Source organism: Pygocentrus nattereri, chromosome 24, assembly GCF_015220715.1.
Source record: "Pygocentrus nattereri isolate fPygNat1 chromosome 24, fPygNat1.pri, whole genome shotgun sequence".
NCBI lineage: Eukaryota > Metazoa > Chordata > Actinopteri > Characiformes > Serrasalmidae > Pygocentrus > Pygocentrus nattereri.
The window spans coordinates 22,864,419-22,883,122 of record NC_051234.1 but is presented as its reverse complement, the minus strand read 5'-3'; the positions used below and the strand labels follow the sequence as shown (position 1 = coordinate 22,883,122).

The 18,704-nt window shown below is 38.4% G+C and overlaps 1 protein-coding gene across 2 annotated transcripts in view; it reads left to right on the top strand.

The window, feature by feature from the left end:
• The window catches only part of dlec1 (DLEC1 cilia and flagella associated protein), a 36,060-nt gene that overhangs the window by 6,936 nt on the left and 10,420 nt on the right, over positions 1–18,704 (top strand). For both annotated transcript variants that reach the window (XM_037534169.1, XM_017717652.2), the window contains exons 10-27: positions 437–573; positions 1,369–1,461; positions 1,761–1,851; positions 2,664–2,826; positions 3,459–3,651; positions 4,426–4,499; positions 4,622–4,787; positions 4,900–4,993; positions 6,151–6,281; positions 6,800–6,958; positions 9,402–9,532; positions 10,197–10,350; positions 11,952–12,062; positions 12,453–12,574; positions 14,635–14,820; positions 15,090–15,154; positions 15,236–15,387; positions 16,202–16,317. In XM_037534169.1, the coding sequence (XP_037390066.1) occupies positions 437–573; positions 1,369–1,461; positions 1,761–1,851; positions 2,664–2,826; positions 3,459–3,651; positions 4,426–4,499; positions 4,622–4,787; positions 4,900–4,993; positions 6,151–6,281; positions 6,800–6,958; positions 9,402–9,532; positions 10,197–10,350; positions 11,952–12,062; positions 12,453–12,574; positions 14,635–14,820; positions 15,090–15,154; positions 15,236–15,387; positions 16,202–16,317 (2,338 nt within the window). The remainder of the gene's footprint in view (positions 1–436; positions 574–1,368; positions 1,462–1,760; positions 1,852–2,663; positions 2,827–3,458; positions 3,652–4,425; positions 4,500–4,621; positions 4,788–4,899; positions 4,994–6,150; positions 6,282–6,799; positions 6,959–9,401; positions 9,533–10,196; positions 10,351–11,951; positions 12,063–12,452; positions 12,575–14,634; positions 14,821–15,089; positions 15,155–15,235; positions 15,388–16,201; positions 16,318–18,704) is intronic.

The window sequence follows — 18,704 nt, the reverse complement described above, 5'->3', positions numbered from 1 at the left end:
AGAGCATTAGTAAGGGCAAGCACGATTAGTTCTGGATCAGCTCATCCCAGAGGTATTGAATGGAGCTCCATTACTCCAGAGCACACAGTTCCACTGCTCCACAGACCAGTGCTGGGGAGCAGTATCCTGTAGCCTACACTTGGCACTGACCATGATTAGACCTTAGACTCTTGTGGAGCTGCTTCAGTGTCTCATGCTGTTGATGAATGCCTTTCTATTTCGATTATACAAGCTGTGTGTGCAATTGAAGTCAGCAATGAGTGTCAGCATTGAGTGCACCCTAAAGTAGTTGAATTCATTATTTAGAAGGGGCATCTAGATACTTTTGGATATGTAGTATAGCTCAGATAACATATGTGTTGTTTTAAGACATCTGTTTGGAAAGTATTGTTTGAATCATGTCCTTTGTCTTTGACTTTGTCCCCTGGCTGCACAGTGCCTGCTGTCCTAGACTTCGGCTGCTGCCTTGCGGGAGGGGTGAAGTTCATGGAAGTTCTGTGCCGCAATGATGGACAGAGTCCTGGAACTTTCTGTATTATGCCCAAGACACAGTGGCCTGCCTCCAGCCTCAGGGTAAACTGGCACACAGAAGGCATAAGACCCTGCATTAGAAGCAACAATATAGCACCTATATATATATATATATATATATATATATATATATATATATATATGTGTGTGTGTGTGTGTGTGTGTGTGTGTGTGTGTGTGTGTGTGCAAAGGATCTTTGTTTCTTTTTTTATACACACACACACACACACACGTGTGTATATCGCTGCTGTCGGAACAAAACCTTGTTTCTCCATTTTTGGTGTTTTGACATAATTTGAAAATGTCTGCTGCTCTTTACATTGTATGTACAATTCATGATTATTGTACACATATATATGATATATATATTGTACACATATATATGATATATATATATATATATATAATCATTATTAATTAATATTCTATAAATTTGGTTTATTCAAATATTAACTCTTTTCTCAGCAAATAAGCACATACTACACAAATGAATAGATTTTGAAAATATATAAATTGTAAATATATATATATATATATATATATATACACGTGTTTTAACAGGCTATGTCTTTACTATGCTAACTTAACTACAGCACAGACTTCAAGAAGTTTTCACAATACACGATAAGTATGACATAATTTTTATGACAAGTCATGATATTTATATTTTGACTGCTAGTATCCACAATATGCTCGGAAAGGTGGGTCAATATCCACAATATGCTCGGAAAGGTGTACTGTGATGTAATTGATCAATGATATTGATAAATATTGTTATATTGCCCAGCTCTATTAATCACCCATCACGTTACATATTCACCGTGTGCCTGGCTTCAGTCTGCAGTGAAGGCCAGCTTTACAGAACATCCTCCGTTCGCAGTCAGCCCCTCTCTGTTCGCCTTGCTGCCTGGCCAGGCTGTGGTCATGGAGGTAAGAGGCTAATGGCTCTGGTGGAGTTTTGCAAAACATCACTGCTAGCTTCACAACAACATCTTAATTTGTCTTAGATGTAATATTACTTACGTACTGTGTGGTTTCTACAAAGCAAAAATCTTTACAAATTGTATGTAGAGAATTGCATAGAGATAAATGATACTCATTGTAATGTATGAGTTTTGTTTTGATTGCCAAAAGTATGAAGTAGAAAGGACCATTTTAGATTAGTTTTTAATTGTTTTAGGTATGAGCTTGTGCTTGGCCTTCTCTCCATTTTTTGTTCCACTGGTCAGGTCATTTTCTTCCCCGCTGCTGCTGAAGTCTGCGCTCAAAGCTTCACTGTTGTCTGTGACAACTGTCATGTGAAGGATTTCACCATACAAGGTAACGGTTTGAACAGCTGTTGTGTGAAATTAATTAGAACTATTACACACTTCTGCGTTATTTGCGTTGCTAATTGTAAATTAATCTCAAAAATTAATCTAAAGACATTCTAGTCTTGTTATGACAGATTGTTGAACAATTATGTAGGCCTTCACAGGTTGAAATGAGTAGGCCTGGGCGAAATTCATGTAAGTGGATATTGTTGATCATTGACAAGTAGTCCACTGATGATGCTTGAAAGGCCATAATTGCATAATTGCTGCTAGCTTTACCTACCGCACGGTTCTTCACCTTCTACCTATTTTACCTTATATTAAGTTTAGCTTGAGGTTGTGGAATCAAAAACAAATACAGACAAGCTTTGGAACTTCAGTGTGACCCACTGCAGTAAAACCACTAAGCTAAGTATCTCAAAGACAGTACTTCAGTGCACTATAAATCCACACCAGAAGAAGCTTGTGAGAGGCTGTGTTTTGGGGGAATGAATGTGCAACATTGGGGGTGGGGAGTTGTTCCGTTGGCTCTGTTCTCCTAAAGGTGTAAACACCTGCCCCACAGCGAGGTGGAAGCCAAAGAATTTTGGCATTGCATCTGGGGTGGCCAGTCAGATTTCAGGGAGGGCCTTGGCTACTCCAGCCACCCCTTTAAAACCGTGCATGTTGCCCAGGCCTATAACTGAGTATACAAAACTATTCAGTGCAGAGGGCCTCTGATCTGGAGTTGGGAAACACTTTTAAGGAACTTCAAAGATGTAGCTCACTCTGACTGTGCTTGTTACTAAAACCTTACTTGTGTTAACTGCACCATGGCAGGCACTGGTCAGCTAGTCATGCTGGAGCTGGTGGCGGTGGAAGGTGGCGAAGATTTCCCAGAGCTCGGTGAACTGCATGACCTGACCGCTGATCATTTTGTGCGATTTGATCCAGTTAACCTGAACTCCATCTCGCAGAAGAAACTGATCATTAAGAACAATGCGTAAGCTCTCTTCTCTTACCTGCTGTTCATCCTTAATCCTTAAATGCAGAGGCAAAGGTGGCTTTTTTGGCTTTCCTGCCTTCTCTATTCAAAGCATGATTGTTGTCTTATGCATTTTGATATGTAAAATATTGTTTTGCTGATTTTTTTTGTAGCGTTTTCATAGAAATCTGAATGTGCGTACGTACATGTTTGCTCAGAAACAATATAGGCATCATGGAGCTTCTTTTATACAGTGATAGGAAACATAGTAGCACAAAGAATTTATCATGCTGGTCCATTTTACTATGACCAGCATGGGCATGCATGCATACTGACTACACTGGGGGGAAGATTTTAATGAGTTAAAAAAGGAAGAACATAATCACTCTGAATGGATCACAGACATGTTAGATAAGATAAGGTTATTGACTAGGGATACAGGTCTGAGGGCCTTATTCCAGCCCATTTTCTCTGTGGACTGAATGCTCAGTGTTCCGCATGCTTACCCTATTATTATGGTCACTGCTATCTAAATGCATTGCTAACTACATCAGACCTTTGGTCATCAACAGTTCATTAATGTTCAACTTCAAAGCAGTTACATTAGGTCAGACGTTCATGTTGGTAAGATATATGTTTGTGTGTAACAGCCATTTGGAGCTGCCGTTTCACTGGCAGATTATGAAGCCCAACCTGCAGGCTCTTTTGCCCGGAGAGACTGCAGATCCATCCTGTATCCAGCATCACATTGCGACAGACAATGGCTTCAGCATCAGTCCTTCCTCTGGTCTGCTGGGCCCTGCACAGGAGCATGTGTTCCTGCTTACATACCAACCACAAGAGGTACAAACACGTACACAGAGAAGTCATCCAGACCTTAATATCATTGAATGTGCTTGGAATTATTTTGATGGCGATAAGCAGAAAATGCAACCAACTTCAAGACTGAACTTTGGAGGTGTGTAAAAATATCCCTACAGATTTTGTTTGAAAAATTATTTCCTACCAAAAGGAATAAAGGCTGTAACAGAAGCAAACAGTACACACACTAAATACTGAAAAATCTAATATCATATTTAGTTGTTAAATGTATATTTTCAGCTTTTTTTCTTGACGCTAAAAATGAGTAACTTGTCCTTAACGGTAATTTTAGTGAATTTTCGTAATTCTTAAATAAAGAGTACTCTCTGACTTTTGCCCATTACTATATGTAGGATGGAGTCTTTAGGATGATCTTTATTATAGGCTTTATGTATAAAAATCTGTGTTAGTCTGTTGTTAGATCAGTTTCTCAGGATCTCCACAGTAAATGCTGACAGTGCCATTAGCGCATTAGACTATTCATTGTTGTCATTTTGGGGTTGACAGCCATGTTAACAGCCTGTAGTTCACAACCTATACACTTAGGTTGTACACTAGCTACGACAGCTATTCCTACTACCACAGCTACAGAGCCTACAGAGCAATAAAAATGATCTGACATTTAGAAGTTTATGCTACTTAAAATTTCAGCACCTCCAACTTTAAAGGTCTTCCCATGTCCCTGCACAAATACACACGTACATAAGTAGAATACAGTTCCGTTATGCTTTGTACAGATTTTTCTTTGTCTTGTAGTTGAAGGATTATCACAGTGTCTGTCACTTGGTCATAAGGGATGTCCCAGATATGCAGAAAATCAATGAAGACAGGTAAGAATTTAAACAGAATATTTAAGCTCCATGTGAAATCAGTATGAGTGTATGTAGTGTTTATATTTACAAAATTTTTATCTTGAATGATCTGAGTTCTTATGAATCGCATATATTTGTAGCAGTGCGTCTCAGCAGTTTGACATGTTACCCAAAGTGGGTGATGCAATAGTGATGGAGATTGAGGTGAAAGGCTCCGCTGAGCCATATAAGATCCTACTGGAGCCATACGCCCTGCTCATTCCAGGAGAAACATATATACACACCACCATCCACAAGAGATTCAAGGTAACATGCAAAGCTCTTTTTTGAAAGCTTTAATCGATTCAGTTTTCTAATGAATCATATCTGTATATGTGTTTGTGTTTTGTGTGTGTGTGTGTGTGTGTGTGTGTTTCAGATGTGGAATCACAGCAAGTCAGCAATTTGTTTTGAATGGGAGCGTATCAGTGACTGCCACATTATTGAGGTAGAGCCTTCATCAGGTGAAATAGGTACATATTTTGATCACAGTATTAATAAAGAATGAATGAACTAAGTAATTTTACTGCAATATATTATTTCAAATCTTCAGTGATATATGTGTAGTAAATATATATAGAGTCAAATACTGTAATAACACTCCAGTATATAAAACAACACTCCAACACTCATGTTTCATTTTACAATATATGCAAAACTTTTGAGCCTTTGTGACTGATACAATAAAAACGTTATAGAACAAATACATTTTTAGCATTGTGATTTGAAGCAATAAATGCTTCAAAAAACTATTTTCAATAAGTGGAACAAATTGCTATTTTAACTATGAAAAAACAGAAGCAGCCTTTAAATGATTTGTATTTTAATGTTCATTTTGTAAAATGAACGGATGATTAATTTTCTCTACAATAATTCAGATTTCCCACAACGGGGTGCTATTAGCACCTTTTTTTTGGCATCTAAGTGCAAGGAGGCCCACACCAGCAGTAATGTACTTATGGTTGAAGTCTTAAATTTTTAAATGGGACGTGAAATAATAAGGCTCACTGTTATTTCAATCGTGATTTTGTATTTAATCAGCTCATTATTCATAAAAAAAAACTGGCAAAAGTTAGTAAAGGCAGTAGGAACAGAAGGTAGCAATTCAGCCGCCCAAATCCAGACAAGTCTTTTGGGAGGTCTTATTTTTTTCAGCAGGCAAGCTGGAAAGTTCCAAATCATTGTCGCTTTATATTTTAAATTAGAGCCCCAAATTTAAAAACTTTAGGGCATTTTATTAATCTCAAAGCCTTTTGTTTACAAACATCTGGATGTGTTCTTTAGTGTTTGTATTACCCAATAGACTACAATTACCATAAACACTAGATCATAACCTACATCAAAGCTCACACAACTAGGCTTGATGACTTGGGATCACGACTATGTGCAGTTAGAATAGCTCAGAAATAACTGACTATGAATAATTGCTTGAGCATTTTAGACTGACAGAATATTATTGAACGGATATATACAGCATGAGCACATGATGTTTTATCACACGTGTGCGACTGTAATCTTTTTTGTATTTGCACAGGATTCAGTTTATTATCTTTAAATGGTTAATGGCCTCCACTATAGACATCTTTATTATAAAATGAGCAGCCTGTTTTTTATCTCATTTTACTTGTAGAAATGAATGAGTGCTTTGATATGGATCTGATTTTGACTGGAGGACGACCAGGTCACTTCACCACCACACTCCAGTGCCTTGTTAAGCACCATAACAGTCCGGTAGGCCTGCCCATCGAAGCCACATTTAAGGTGAGAGGAGGCTGCCATCCATTCATAATGCTTTCACTATTTATTCTGGTATGCTGTGCATAACCTGTCTGGTCTACTTTTTAAATAAATGTTTTTTAACATTTATTTAACAAGTATGTCTAAATTTACAGTTAACCAAACTGTAAAAACATCTGTGTGAAAACATCTGTTCACCACTAAGGCTATGCAAGTCCCCACTAGATCCTGACTGATATGTATTTTTTGGAAATAAAATTATATTAAGGGTACCACTGGTTTATTGTGCTATTTGTTTGTTGAACGCATTTACAGCTCTTGGTTCACACTGCTATCCTGTAACTATATACTATATATACTCTAATATAATATAATTACTGCCACGGTCTAGCACCCAGCCTGAAATCTACTGGGAAATCATATTGTTTCTCTAATACAATGTCTTAATATTATTGCAAAAAATGTCATAATAAAATTTACCAATAAAAGGTTTGATAAAAAGTTCATCTGTCCGCCCTCTGTGTCTGTTGTCTGTCTCACAGGGGCCACAGCTTACACTGAGCATGCCCAGTCTGGACCTGGGACTGCTTGAACTGGGACAAGAGATCTGTTCCACTGTCCAAATCAGCAACAGTAGCCCGCTAGAGGCCAATTGGGGCCTGGTTGAGTTGCCTATTGGCCCTGGGGTCAGCCTGGGACAAGTACGTCCCCCCCATCACCTCCCACTGCAGCTTCAGACTGTGAATTTCTAAAGTAGGGGCGTGCAGTCTTATCTGCAAAAGGCCAGTTTGGTTGCAGACCTTAATTCCAACAAAGCATGAGCACACGTGATTAACTGATCAGGTGTGCGCCTGTTAGATTAGAATGAAAACCTGCAACCACACCAGCCCTATTCAGATCGGACTGTACACCTTTTTTAAAGTCACCTCAGAAATTTTAGAGCTGGTTCTTTGACAGAAGGTTAAACACAAGGTTTATTTTCCGATTAATTTACTGTTTAAATGCCAATATCCTACATATTTCTTGTGTTATATATTTTTTATTTTTTATAATTTTATAATGTTATATAATTTTTTAGGTCCACTTATAACATTTAACATTAGAATTAATCAGGCTGTTTTTGTTACTGTCCCTTTAAGACTGACTTACACTATATTGCCAAAAGTATTCACTCACCCATCCAAAACATTGAATTCAGGTGTTCCAATCACTTCCTTGGCCACAGAGATATGAATGGGTTGCTCTCAGGAGCTCAGTGAATTCCAGCATGGTAGGAATTTATAGGACGCCACCTGTGCAACAAGTCCAGTCATGAAATTTTCTCACTACTAAATATTCCACAGTCAACTGTCAGTGGTATTATAACAAAGTGGAAGCAATTGGAAATGACAGCAACTCAGTCACGAAGTGGGCGGCCATGTAAAATGACAGAGCGGGGTCAGCGGTTGCTGAGGTGCATAGTGCACAGAGGTCGCCAACTTTCTGCAGAGTCGATCGCTACAGACCTCCAAACTTCATCTGGCCTTCAGATTAGCTCAAGAACAGTGGATACAGAGCTTCATGGAATGGGTTTCCATGGCCGAGCAGCTGCATCCAAGCCTTACATCACCAAGCGCAATGCAAAGCGTCAAATGCAGTGGTGTAAAGCGCCGCCACTGGACTCTAGAGCAGTGGAGACATGTTCTCTGGTGGGACGAATCACACTTCTCCATCTGGCAGTCCGATGGACAAGTCTGGGTTTGGTGGTTGCCAGGAGAATGGTACTTGTCTGACTGCATTGTGCCAAGTGTAAAGTGTGTTGGGGGGATTATGGTATGGGTTTTTTTTAAGGAGTTGGGCTCGGCCCCTTAATTCCAGTGAAAGGAACTCTTAATGCTTCAGCAGACCAAGAGATTTTGGACAATTTCATGCTCCCAACATTGTGGGAACAGTTTGGGGATGGCCGCTTCCTGTTCCAACATGACTGCGCACTAGTGCACAAAGTAAGGTCCATAAAGACATGGATGAGCGAGTTTGGTCTGGAAGAACTTGACTGGTCTGTACAGAGACCTGACCTCAATCCGATAGAACACCTTTGGGATGAATTAGAGCGGAGACTGCGAGCCAGGCCTTCTTGTCCAACATCAGTGTCTGACCTCACAAATGCGCTTCTGGAAGGATGGTCAAAAATTCCCATAAACACACTTCTAAATCTTGTGGAAAGCCTTCCTAGAAGAGTTGAAGCTGTTATAGGGTGGGCCGACATCGTATTAAACCCTATGGATTAAGAATGGGATCTCACTCAGTTTCATATGTGTGTGAAGGCAGACGAGCGAATACTTTTGGAATTATAGTGTATCTACATGACATCTGAAACCCTCCTTATGAAAGTAGTGTTTGTACTATTTATTTATTTATCTTCTTGAGATTATACCTTTTTTATACTATGTTTATACTTTACCATAACTGGGGGAGACAGATTTCTACTGGCCACTCAAGCACTAGGCCAATGAATCTTCTGGCTAAAAAAATTATTTGTGGCCAGAATAATAGAAAAATGCTTATCTTATATACATTGTATTTATAGTTAACCAGCATACTTTAGTACCAAAAAAGTCTTGCTTTGAAAGAGAAAATATGATTACATTTTTTACATTAATAAGAACATCAGCATTGTGCTGACCATAATGGTCCCCCATGCTGAGTTGGTCTGCACTCACATCATCTGGTCTGGATCATGTGTTTATCTACTGCTATGTTAGCCTCTCAGTGTAATGGCAGCTTATTTTACATCTTATTTTATTTACAGTCTTATTTTACACAATGATACCAGCAAATTTTATCCAATGGAGCAGCATTTATGATGCCAGAAATACCAGCTCCTCAGAGGGACCACCATGGTCAACACACCATCATAGCTATCCTTGTGGTTAGAGATCACAAATTCTGACAACATCTTGTTTGGTGAAATTGGTTTGGTGTCCAACCAAACAGCTTTGTTAAAAGGGGAAAAAGAATGCAAGGAAAATCTCCAACAACAAGTGACCACTTGGCCTCAAGCTCTACATTATAGTGGCCAAAATGTGTGGCCAGGGGCACCAGGCAACAGGCATGTTTAGCCTTGTTGTTTTATCTGTATGTGTAAGTGTTCATCGTGTGTTTTAGGTGAAGACAGAGCCAAGTGAGGGTGTGCTGCCTCCTCTGGCTTCCTGCAATGTGGATGTGTATTTCAGAGGTGTGTGCTGTCAGAGCTTCGAGAGTGTCCTACAGCTCAATGTTCCAAATGGCACAGGATGGTGAGAAATAATATAAAAAGCTGTGCATTTTTTGAGAAGTGTGTGGTGGAACTGCCCGTTTCAGTACTTTTTTAACATGCCCTCACCGCTTCAACTCACCACTCGGATTTGCTTTAACCTACAGTACTGTGCAGAAGCCTTTAACACATTGTTGAAAACCATTTGTCTTAGCAGTCAGTATGTTTTCTCATAAAAACACCAAATTTTATCGAAAGAGATAGAAAAAAAAACATGAATACAAGATAACAAGTATTTATTTTCAAAAAAGTAGTTGACAATTTGTGAGAGTTTGAAGAACATCTGGAAGTTTGGTGTGGTGTATTGGTACACTGGTGGATGGTGTAGTGTAGTGGTTAACACCTCTGTCTTCTACGCTGTAGACTAGGGTTCAATCCCCCACCTGGGTAAGCACAATACCAATAAGAGTCCTTGGGCAAGATTCCTAACACTACCTTTACCTCCTTGTGTAAAATGATCAAATTGTAAATCAAATAAGAGCGTCGACCAAATGCCGTAAATGTTTGGTTCCAGATGTTTCCTGGATGCCTCCAGACATCTTATGGATTTGTTCAATTCTATTACCAGCGTACTTGATTTAACATAATGAAGGAAGGATTAGCAGTTAAGTGTCTGGGTTTACATGTTTGTCTTTGTGTTTTCTCAGTCACCTGTATGTACGAGCAGAGGTTCAGTCTCCTCAGGTGTGCTTGCTGAGCTGTGAGCTGCTGCTGACTGATCTGTATGTAGGAGTTGCTCAGAGTGGCAAAGCTACGCTCTTTAACCAAACTCTACTGCCAGCACACTTCAAATGGAGCAAGGTATGACAACAAGATCTACTGCAGTGTTCCTATGTTCACTCGATTTGGGAGTGATAAAATGAAAATGTTTTTAAAAATTTCAATTTTGCTGCTCTGAGGCTCAAACTAACTTTTAGTGAAAAAGTGCTTTACATAATCACATCCTGCAAATTGTTGTTGCATTAGTTTTGCTTTATAGATCAAATGTTTTTACATATTTTCATCTCTGGTTTCATGCATGTCGCAGTTTCTGTAACTTTGGCTTCCCTGACATCCCCATGACCTACTGCAAATTTTGTTTATCTTCTTCTTCTTCTTCTTCTTCTTCTTATTATTATTATTATTATTTTCTTAATGCGAGAGATCACACTTGTCTGTCATATAGAGGTGTTTATTATAGGTATGTGAGGAAATCTGTCAGATGACATAATTTATGCATAAATGTTTTATTTATCACAGAAAAAAATGTCGGTTTTCTTAACATCCAGGTATAAACAAAGTTTGCTAAAGTTTTCAAACTAATTGTTTTGTCAACATAAAATATTGTCAGTTTGTGAGTTCAAACTTTTTGAAGCATCAAATGCTTTTGCTGGAAATGTAGTGCAAAAGAACTTTGGTTGGAAAAACGTCATTTTTTCTGTGCCATTTAAATCTAAATCCATAACTAGTTAATTATTAGTTTAATAGTAACTTGCATAGTAAATTACATTTACATTCAATCCACATTCTAAACAGGTTTGAGTTCGCATTTCTGACTTCTGATTAATTGATCTCAAACAGTAGCAATAACACAGCGAATATGTAAAGGATGTTTTTACTTTTAATTGAACCAGACAATATACACAACAATGGCTTCACTTTTAAAGCATATTAAAATATCTCTTCTTCTACTTTATTTATTTAAATACACATATTTAGTATCGACCAAACATTAGATTCGGTCAGTATACGTTTCCCAGATAACAAGCATATATCAGTCTGCTGGCTTGATAAGGTCAGCACCCTGCTGACTGTATACCACTGCTGGTCCATCCTCGGACCATCAAGATTATTGTCCTGCATACAAAGTCTAACTAGTTTTTTAATCACCTCAAGCAGATCTTAAATGAACAGAGCCTTTTATTTTAGAAAATAAACTTGATTCAAAACAATTTCATAGAAAATGCTGTTACTGACACTGTGCTAGATTAAAATTATTTACTAAACTCATTTACAAAGTGTAATTAAAGAAAGGGAGGAAGGAGAAATAAGTCAGTTTGACATTTGAGGGAAAAATGAGCAGTGAATTTTGTTTACCTCTGAGCAAAACCACTAGTGGTCTGCCTGGAAAATGCTGAGCAAAACACCAGTGGCCTGCCAGCTTTGCCATCAGCAGGCCGATGGTGGTCCACTATCCTCTATACAGCCGGCGAAGTTCAGGAGTTATAAACTTACTGTTTTCATGACTTGCATATTAGGGATCATTTTTCTGCTCCTGCACCACAGTTACTGGATAGTTTTGGAACATCTCACAAAACTACATGTCTTATGGTTTATAGTGCCACAGTGTGCTAGAATAATAGTTCTATATCAGTGATATCCCTTTGCCTGTGTGTGTCTTCCTCCTCATGGCTGTCTCTCAGCTCGAGGGTCCACAGGCTCATCTCTGCTCTGCCAGCTTCACTCCGTCCTCTGGCACTGTGGAGCCCAACACACAGATGGAGATCAGTGTATCCTTTACCACACACACTGATGCAAGTATCTGGCATGCACAACACAGCACGTACAGTCAAACACAATCCTAGCTGTACAGTCATATGCAAATGTTTGGATACTGGTCAAGTAACACGTTATGTTGATTTTCACTGAAAATAAGTTACACATTCTACAGTAAACAAACTAAATATGTTTTTTTCTGCTAATTCTAGAGCACTATTTCTGTTTATGTTTTGGGGTTAGTATATTGGAAACATATCACAATATCATAATATTTTGAACAGACCACATTTTATGTTTTTTACAGTATGTTAAATGTAGCAAAAACTGTAATTGTGCATTAAAGTGTGCAGAAGTGTGTTCACTGTAGAGGATGTTGAAGTTCCTTCATGGTCTATGCTATTGCGTGTCTATGGATGTGCACACAGGAGGAGCTGGCTGAAGTAGTAGCTGTCTGTGAGGTGGAGGGAATGGAGGAGCCTCTAGTGCTGGGATTCTTTGGCAAAGCCAAGTGTCTCAGTGTGTCCTACTGTTTACCTAATACTGACTGGTACACTCTTATTTTTCTTTCAGTATCTATCAGTAGTGTGCAGCGTTTTAAAGGATACATATAACAACAATTAGGGATTGATCTATGCCGCTTTTTTACACAAGTAAGAGTATGAGTACATGCTTTTTTGGCACTTGCCGATACAGATACCATATTGAGTAACCTACTTAATTAAGCACTTGTAAGTGTAGCTGTAGGTCTGTTATATGTATTACATAATCACCTAATTTTTATTTAGTTATTTGATACGATCACACATTTTTAAGCTGACTGCAAGCATTTTCCATCAAATGTAAATAAATGATAGCTGCAGTCTGGTGCTCTAACATGTGTAGACGGCAACACCGAGCAGTGTTTGTTAATTTTTTAGCTATGTAGGCAATTCCAATCATCTTAGCATGTATGCTGGCAGAATGAGTGTTTTTTTCTGCTTATATTTTCACTCTCGTTTAGAGAATTTAGCTTTGCTTGTCGTATAATTCTGTGTAACTATAGACATCTATGAGTGTATGTATGTATTTATTGATTTGGCTGTACAGCCAATGTTAGCTCTTGAGTATACATAGCCAATAAGGTGGCTAATCAGCCAATTTGGCCACTTTAGGCTTGTATTTTAATATTTGCAAACAATGAGCAAGAAATCACAATTTATAACTGTAATTAATTGTCAGCCAACAGTTAAATTGTTAAATCTAGCTGGTTTTAAGTGAAGTGGTATCTGATGTTGGGACCAGTGCATTTGTTACTGGTAGAAGTAGATGAGCTATGTTGAAAGGCTCTCCGATACCAGTATCGGGATTGATGCGTCCCTAACAGTAATAATAATAATTTTTTATTGTGTAGCACCTTTCATACATACAATGTGCTTAAGGTGCTTCACAGACAAAACCCAATAAATATGATCTAAAAATAAAATCATTGAAAAAAGAGTAACATTGGTGATGTTTTAAAAAATAATTCCTAAAGTACAAAGTCGTATTGGTGCCACGATGCTTTTGGGAAACCCAGCCCAGGGTGTTTAGGGCAGTAGGGCTGTCTGGCTTACCAAATAGGTGAATCTAGGTGTCGAGAGTACTTTGTATGATAAAGAAAACGAGTAATGGATCCTTGAAACAAATCAAGCTTCACCTCTCATTGAAGCCCAGAAGCTCAAACTAATGCTCTCTTATTTTAGACATATTCTGAGAAAAAACTATTGGAAAAAACTTTATGCTTGGAAAAACTGATGGTCAAAGAGGAGAAGGATGACCAGCTATAAGATAAATGGATACAATCAGAGGTGTTAACATTCCTACTATTTTATCTCATTGTATCCGCATGTAGCCACAAGCAGTGCTTCAACAGACAAACCATACCAGTTTGGATGAAGTCAATCTCATCTAAAGAGCTCAGGCCTTCCCTGGAATGAGTGTCAGTTTTTCCACAAGTTCTACAAGTTCACATTCTTGTTGGGCAATCTCCGTTATCTTTGCTCTGCAAAAACATATCACTGAAAAACACATTTATTTGCTTCTTTACAATAAGAGCTCAGTGGACAAAGTCAGAACATTCACTGCCCAACCCATACAGGCCATATATCGACCTACATCTACATCTGCCCACCCATTAAACCTGTAGCAGTTTAGCTCAGCCCATTCGCTGCAGAGGAGTTATTGGAGAGGAAGATGCAGGAAATTGATTGTGTTGTTCTTTTCATAGCTGTTGCGATGCAAATGGATCATTACAGACTTCCAAAGGATCCACACATTCGAAAAGAGTGGCTTTGTTTTATTTTTATTCTGAGGATTTCAGTCTATTAGTTTATTGGGTACATTGAGTCCAGACTTTTTGTTGAATGAGACGTGATACAGGACAGCCAGTCACTTTGCACATCACATCAATCTTAAAGACACAATAACAACAGCCTGTTTACAAGGAAAAAAGAGGTTAGGTATTGATCACAAACATGAATTATGATTATTTTTGGTACATAAAATCATGTAAATTGTAGTTGTAAAGGAACTTCGGGGAGATCGATAACATTTTTTAAAAGCTCTCCTCATATTCTGTCTTGTCCACAGTGCTAGCTCAGATGTTTTTGACCAGCGGCCAGTTATACTGGACTTTACTGGAGACGATGCAGTCCTTATGGGTAAATCAGCCACCCGACAGCTGATGGTAACTAACCACACTGCAATTGCAGCCCCCTTCACTATTGAGGCAGAAGTCTTCACTGGATGCAAGTCTGTCAAAAAGTCTCAGTGTAGGTACGGTGACCTAACTGTCTGCTGTCTATCCTGAACTTTAGGACATAATTTTGAATGTGGCATACCAGCTTTGTATGCAATGTTATAACATATAAAATATGTACTAGTTTTTGGCCAGAATAGCTACAGAGCTATATATAAAACAAAAATCCAGGAAAAAAAGCTTGGTGTATCATGTTTTATTGTTAAATATTCCACTCTTACGTAATTTGTGCATTCAGTGTTTTTTTTAATAAACATAAAATATTCAATTGTGAAATGTGTTTCAGAGGTGCAGTAAAAATGCCACTTCATGCAGTGCAAGCAAAGAAAATAGAGGAGAAAGAATATGAGGGTAAATATATCCTATGTATGTCCTTTATCTGGTGTAAATGTTGGGAAATGTAAAAATGTAAAAAATTAATTTCTGTCACAGAATTTGTTGCTGGCCTTCTTGCTCATGGCAAAGGAGCAGCTTTCTTTGTTGAGCCGGAGAGTGGGACACTTGGACCTTTTGAAAGTGCAACAATCAACATCACTGCTTTCAGCAACATGTGGGGCGAATATGAGGACCACCTCATCTGTAAAGTATGTGATAAACATTGTAGAACAAGCCTGTATGTTTAGAGACAACTTCAGGTATTTCTATTGTCCCAAGTTTATCTCAAATGTGACTGAAGTCAATAATATCTGTAGTAAACATTAAGTAAGAGTATGTATTCTATAATGATAATAATAATAATAATGATAATAATCAGCCAGTAAGAACAATGGGAAACCATGACTATTAGAGCTAGGCCTTCAGTTTGAGTCATAAATGTCAAAACTCTGTCAAAAAAAATAAATATAATAAATATAATAACAAGATAAATATGAATGTCCAAAGACATGCTGTCAGGCAAATTGGAAATGCTAAATTGCCCCCAGGTGTGCGTATGTCTGTGTGTCTGTCCTGTGAGGGACAGGTAGCCTGTCCAAGGTGTTTCCTGCCTTCAGCCCAGTGACCACTGGAATAGGCTCCCGCACCCCCATGACCTAGGAGGATTAGCAGCTTGGAAAAAGTTGAAGCTAATGCTAATTTCTTATAGAATGTGCTTATCAACTGCCAGTGCACATGAATAATTTTTGTCCATATAGATTAAATACAGACAATTTAATGCTGTCAACAACCAATATTAACGTATGTTTAGCCTGGAATGTTGGAGTTTTCCAGTGACTCTTTGTAAAAAAGAGTTTTAACTGCCACCACTGTTTTCCATATAGAAAAAGGGACTGAAACCTTGTTAGACTATGGCACGCATAGTTCCCAGAAATGATTAGGCCTTCTCTGAAAGCCTGGAAGGCTTTGAGGCCTAGTAATAAGTAATAAATAGTAGTACAATGTTAATGTTTTCATTTTCAGGTTGGTGAACTGGATCCGACACTGGTTCCAATGAAGTTGTCTGTGGAAGGCTGTCCTATCCACTTCCAAATGATTGGACCACAGCCTGATAATCAGAACCAAGGCCCAATCATACGGTAATGATTTCTTTTCTGGATATGTATATTTTATAGGAAAATTGCAGAGCTATGCAGACATAATCACCAGCATAAGAAATCTTGTATCTCCAAAATAGTAACTTAACATCTGTTAATGGGACTTAAAAGTAGCCTTCCATTTCCATTTATTATGAAATGTTCACACAATACAAAAGGGCTATTTAGATGGAATTAAACTGACATGGGGTCCTGGAGTAATTTCCTCTTCTACAGGTGCTGCTCTGTGATTTTAGTTCTGTTCAGATCTGCCATGTCTGTGTTTTTCTCTCTGTTCCCCTGAGAAAATTACAGTCTTATCTGCTGTTTTTTTTAACCAACCTCTATAGTTGGTTTGATAATCTTAGTCCTGTCTAAATACACATTTCTGTGATTTTCCAAGCAGATGGTGCCTTTGATTGGAAAAAAAAGATGTTTTGAAGCCCTGTTTTTCACTGCTATTTGATATTTTTTATAAATATCCCTCTGATAAACCAATCCAGCCCAAATAGGACTCAAAATATATTTTAGTCATCAAATATTTGTTAATCCTCTCTTACTCTCTTTATTGATGATGTAACTGTGTCCCCTTCCCTTCTGGTTCAAAAACTGGGTGTTATCCTTGACTCCACTCTTTCATTCCATGCTCTGTTGTTTTTTCCACCTGCGTGATATCACCAAAATCAGGCCATGCCCCTCTCAGTCTGCTGCTTCAACTCTTATTCATGCATTTATGTCTAGCTGCTTGGACTGTTGTAACTCTCCTCTTGCTGGCATTGGTTCTTCTTCTTTCACAAGGTCCAGATGGTCCAGAACACTGCTGCTGGTCTCCTCACTCATGCCCAGTCACACCTTCACATTACACCCGCCCATTTTCCAGAATCTTCTCTGGCTCCCCAAATAGCACCACATACATTTTAAAATTCTCCTTCTCACATACAAAGCTCTTGACAGTCTTACTTCTCCTTCTTTGTTTGATCTTCTTCTCTACAAACACACTCATACTCTCAGGTCTTCTTAAGCTGGGCATCATTTCTTCCAAGTCCGTAGCTTCAGTGAGCGAGCGTTTTTTTAGATTTGCTCCTTGTCTCTAGAACTTGGTCCCTTTGCAAGTCTGGCAGTCTGATTCTCACCTCATATTCACACCTAATCTTGACACATATATTCTTTCACCTTCAACCTGAATTACTCCTTCATTAGGTCTTCTCTGTGTCCTCTCTAGTGTTGCCTGTTTCTCTGTTACTGTGTTGCAGTGGTGGGCGCAGTACACAAACCATGTACTTGAGTTAAAGTAGAGATACCCAAGGTAAAATATTGCTCTAGTAAAAGTAGAAGTTCCTTCCTTTAGACCTCCACTTGAGTAAAAGTACTTAAAGATTAATTATGGCTCTAATGTCCTATTACCATTTTTGTAATAAGGCTCTTGTTCATTAACTCATTTTAGGTGAAAATACTCCAGTGTCACTGTTGATAAACCAGTCTTTTTAAAAGAATGTCATTAATGAGTCTGTCACTAACCTATAAAAATGATCATAAGCACAAAACAACGAAGGCAAACAATTTCCATTAGGTAGAACCGAGTGGCTCTAAAATAACTTCTCGCAAACAAGCAAAGTTTCAGTTTAAGATTTTAGGTTAAGTTTGGTGCAATGTAGTGGTTAACACCTTTGCCTTCTATGCTGTAGACTAGGGTTAAATCTCCTGCCTGGGTAAACACCCTACACTATACCAATAAGAGTCCTTGGGTAAGACTCCTAACATTACCTTTGCCTAACTGTGTAAAATGATCAAGCTGTAAGTCACTCTGGATAAGAGCTTCAGCCAAATGCCATAAATAAAATTTATTTGCAACTTAGTTACAAGTTTAAGTTTAATAAAAACCTGCTTTGAACTGAGGATCACAAATGAGTTTCCTTTACTGTATTGCATCTGTAGGTCTCTGTTCATAAACATAAACTAGCCAAAACAAATTTTTCTATTGTCACGATTGGCTCCTCCCACTCCTCCATGTGCTTTGTGTTTTGGTCTTGAATGTGCATCTGTTTACATGTCCATGTGCTTCTTTGTCTGGTTTTCTCCCAGTCTGGCCCCCTTGTTTTCTTGACTCCGCCCCTGATTTGTTCCACCTGTGTCTTGTGAACAATCATTAACCCTGTTGTATTAAAGCCCTGTGTTTTTCCCTGTGAGTTTGCTGGTCTTTGTTGGATGTATGTATTGGATGTACTGTTTGATGTTTGATGTGGTGATTGTATGTACTGTTTGCAGTTTGACGTTTTGGCATTGTTTGGATTCCATGTTTCTGTTCGTCATGTCTAACTATCATTCTGTTCGTGTTGGCTATTTGAACCTGGACCGTCTTGACCATGACCCTGGATTTGCCCATAATAAAA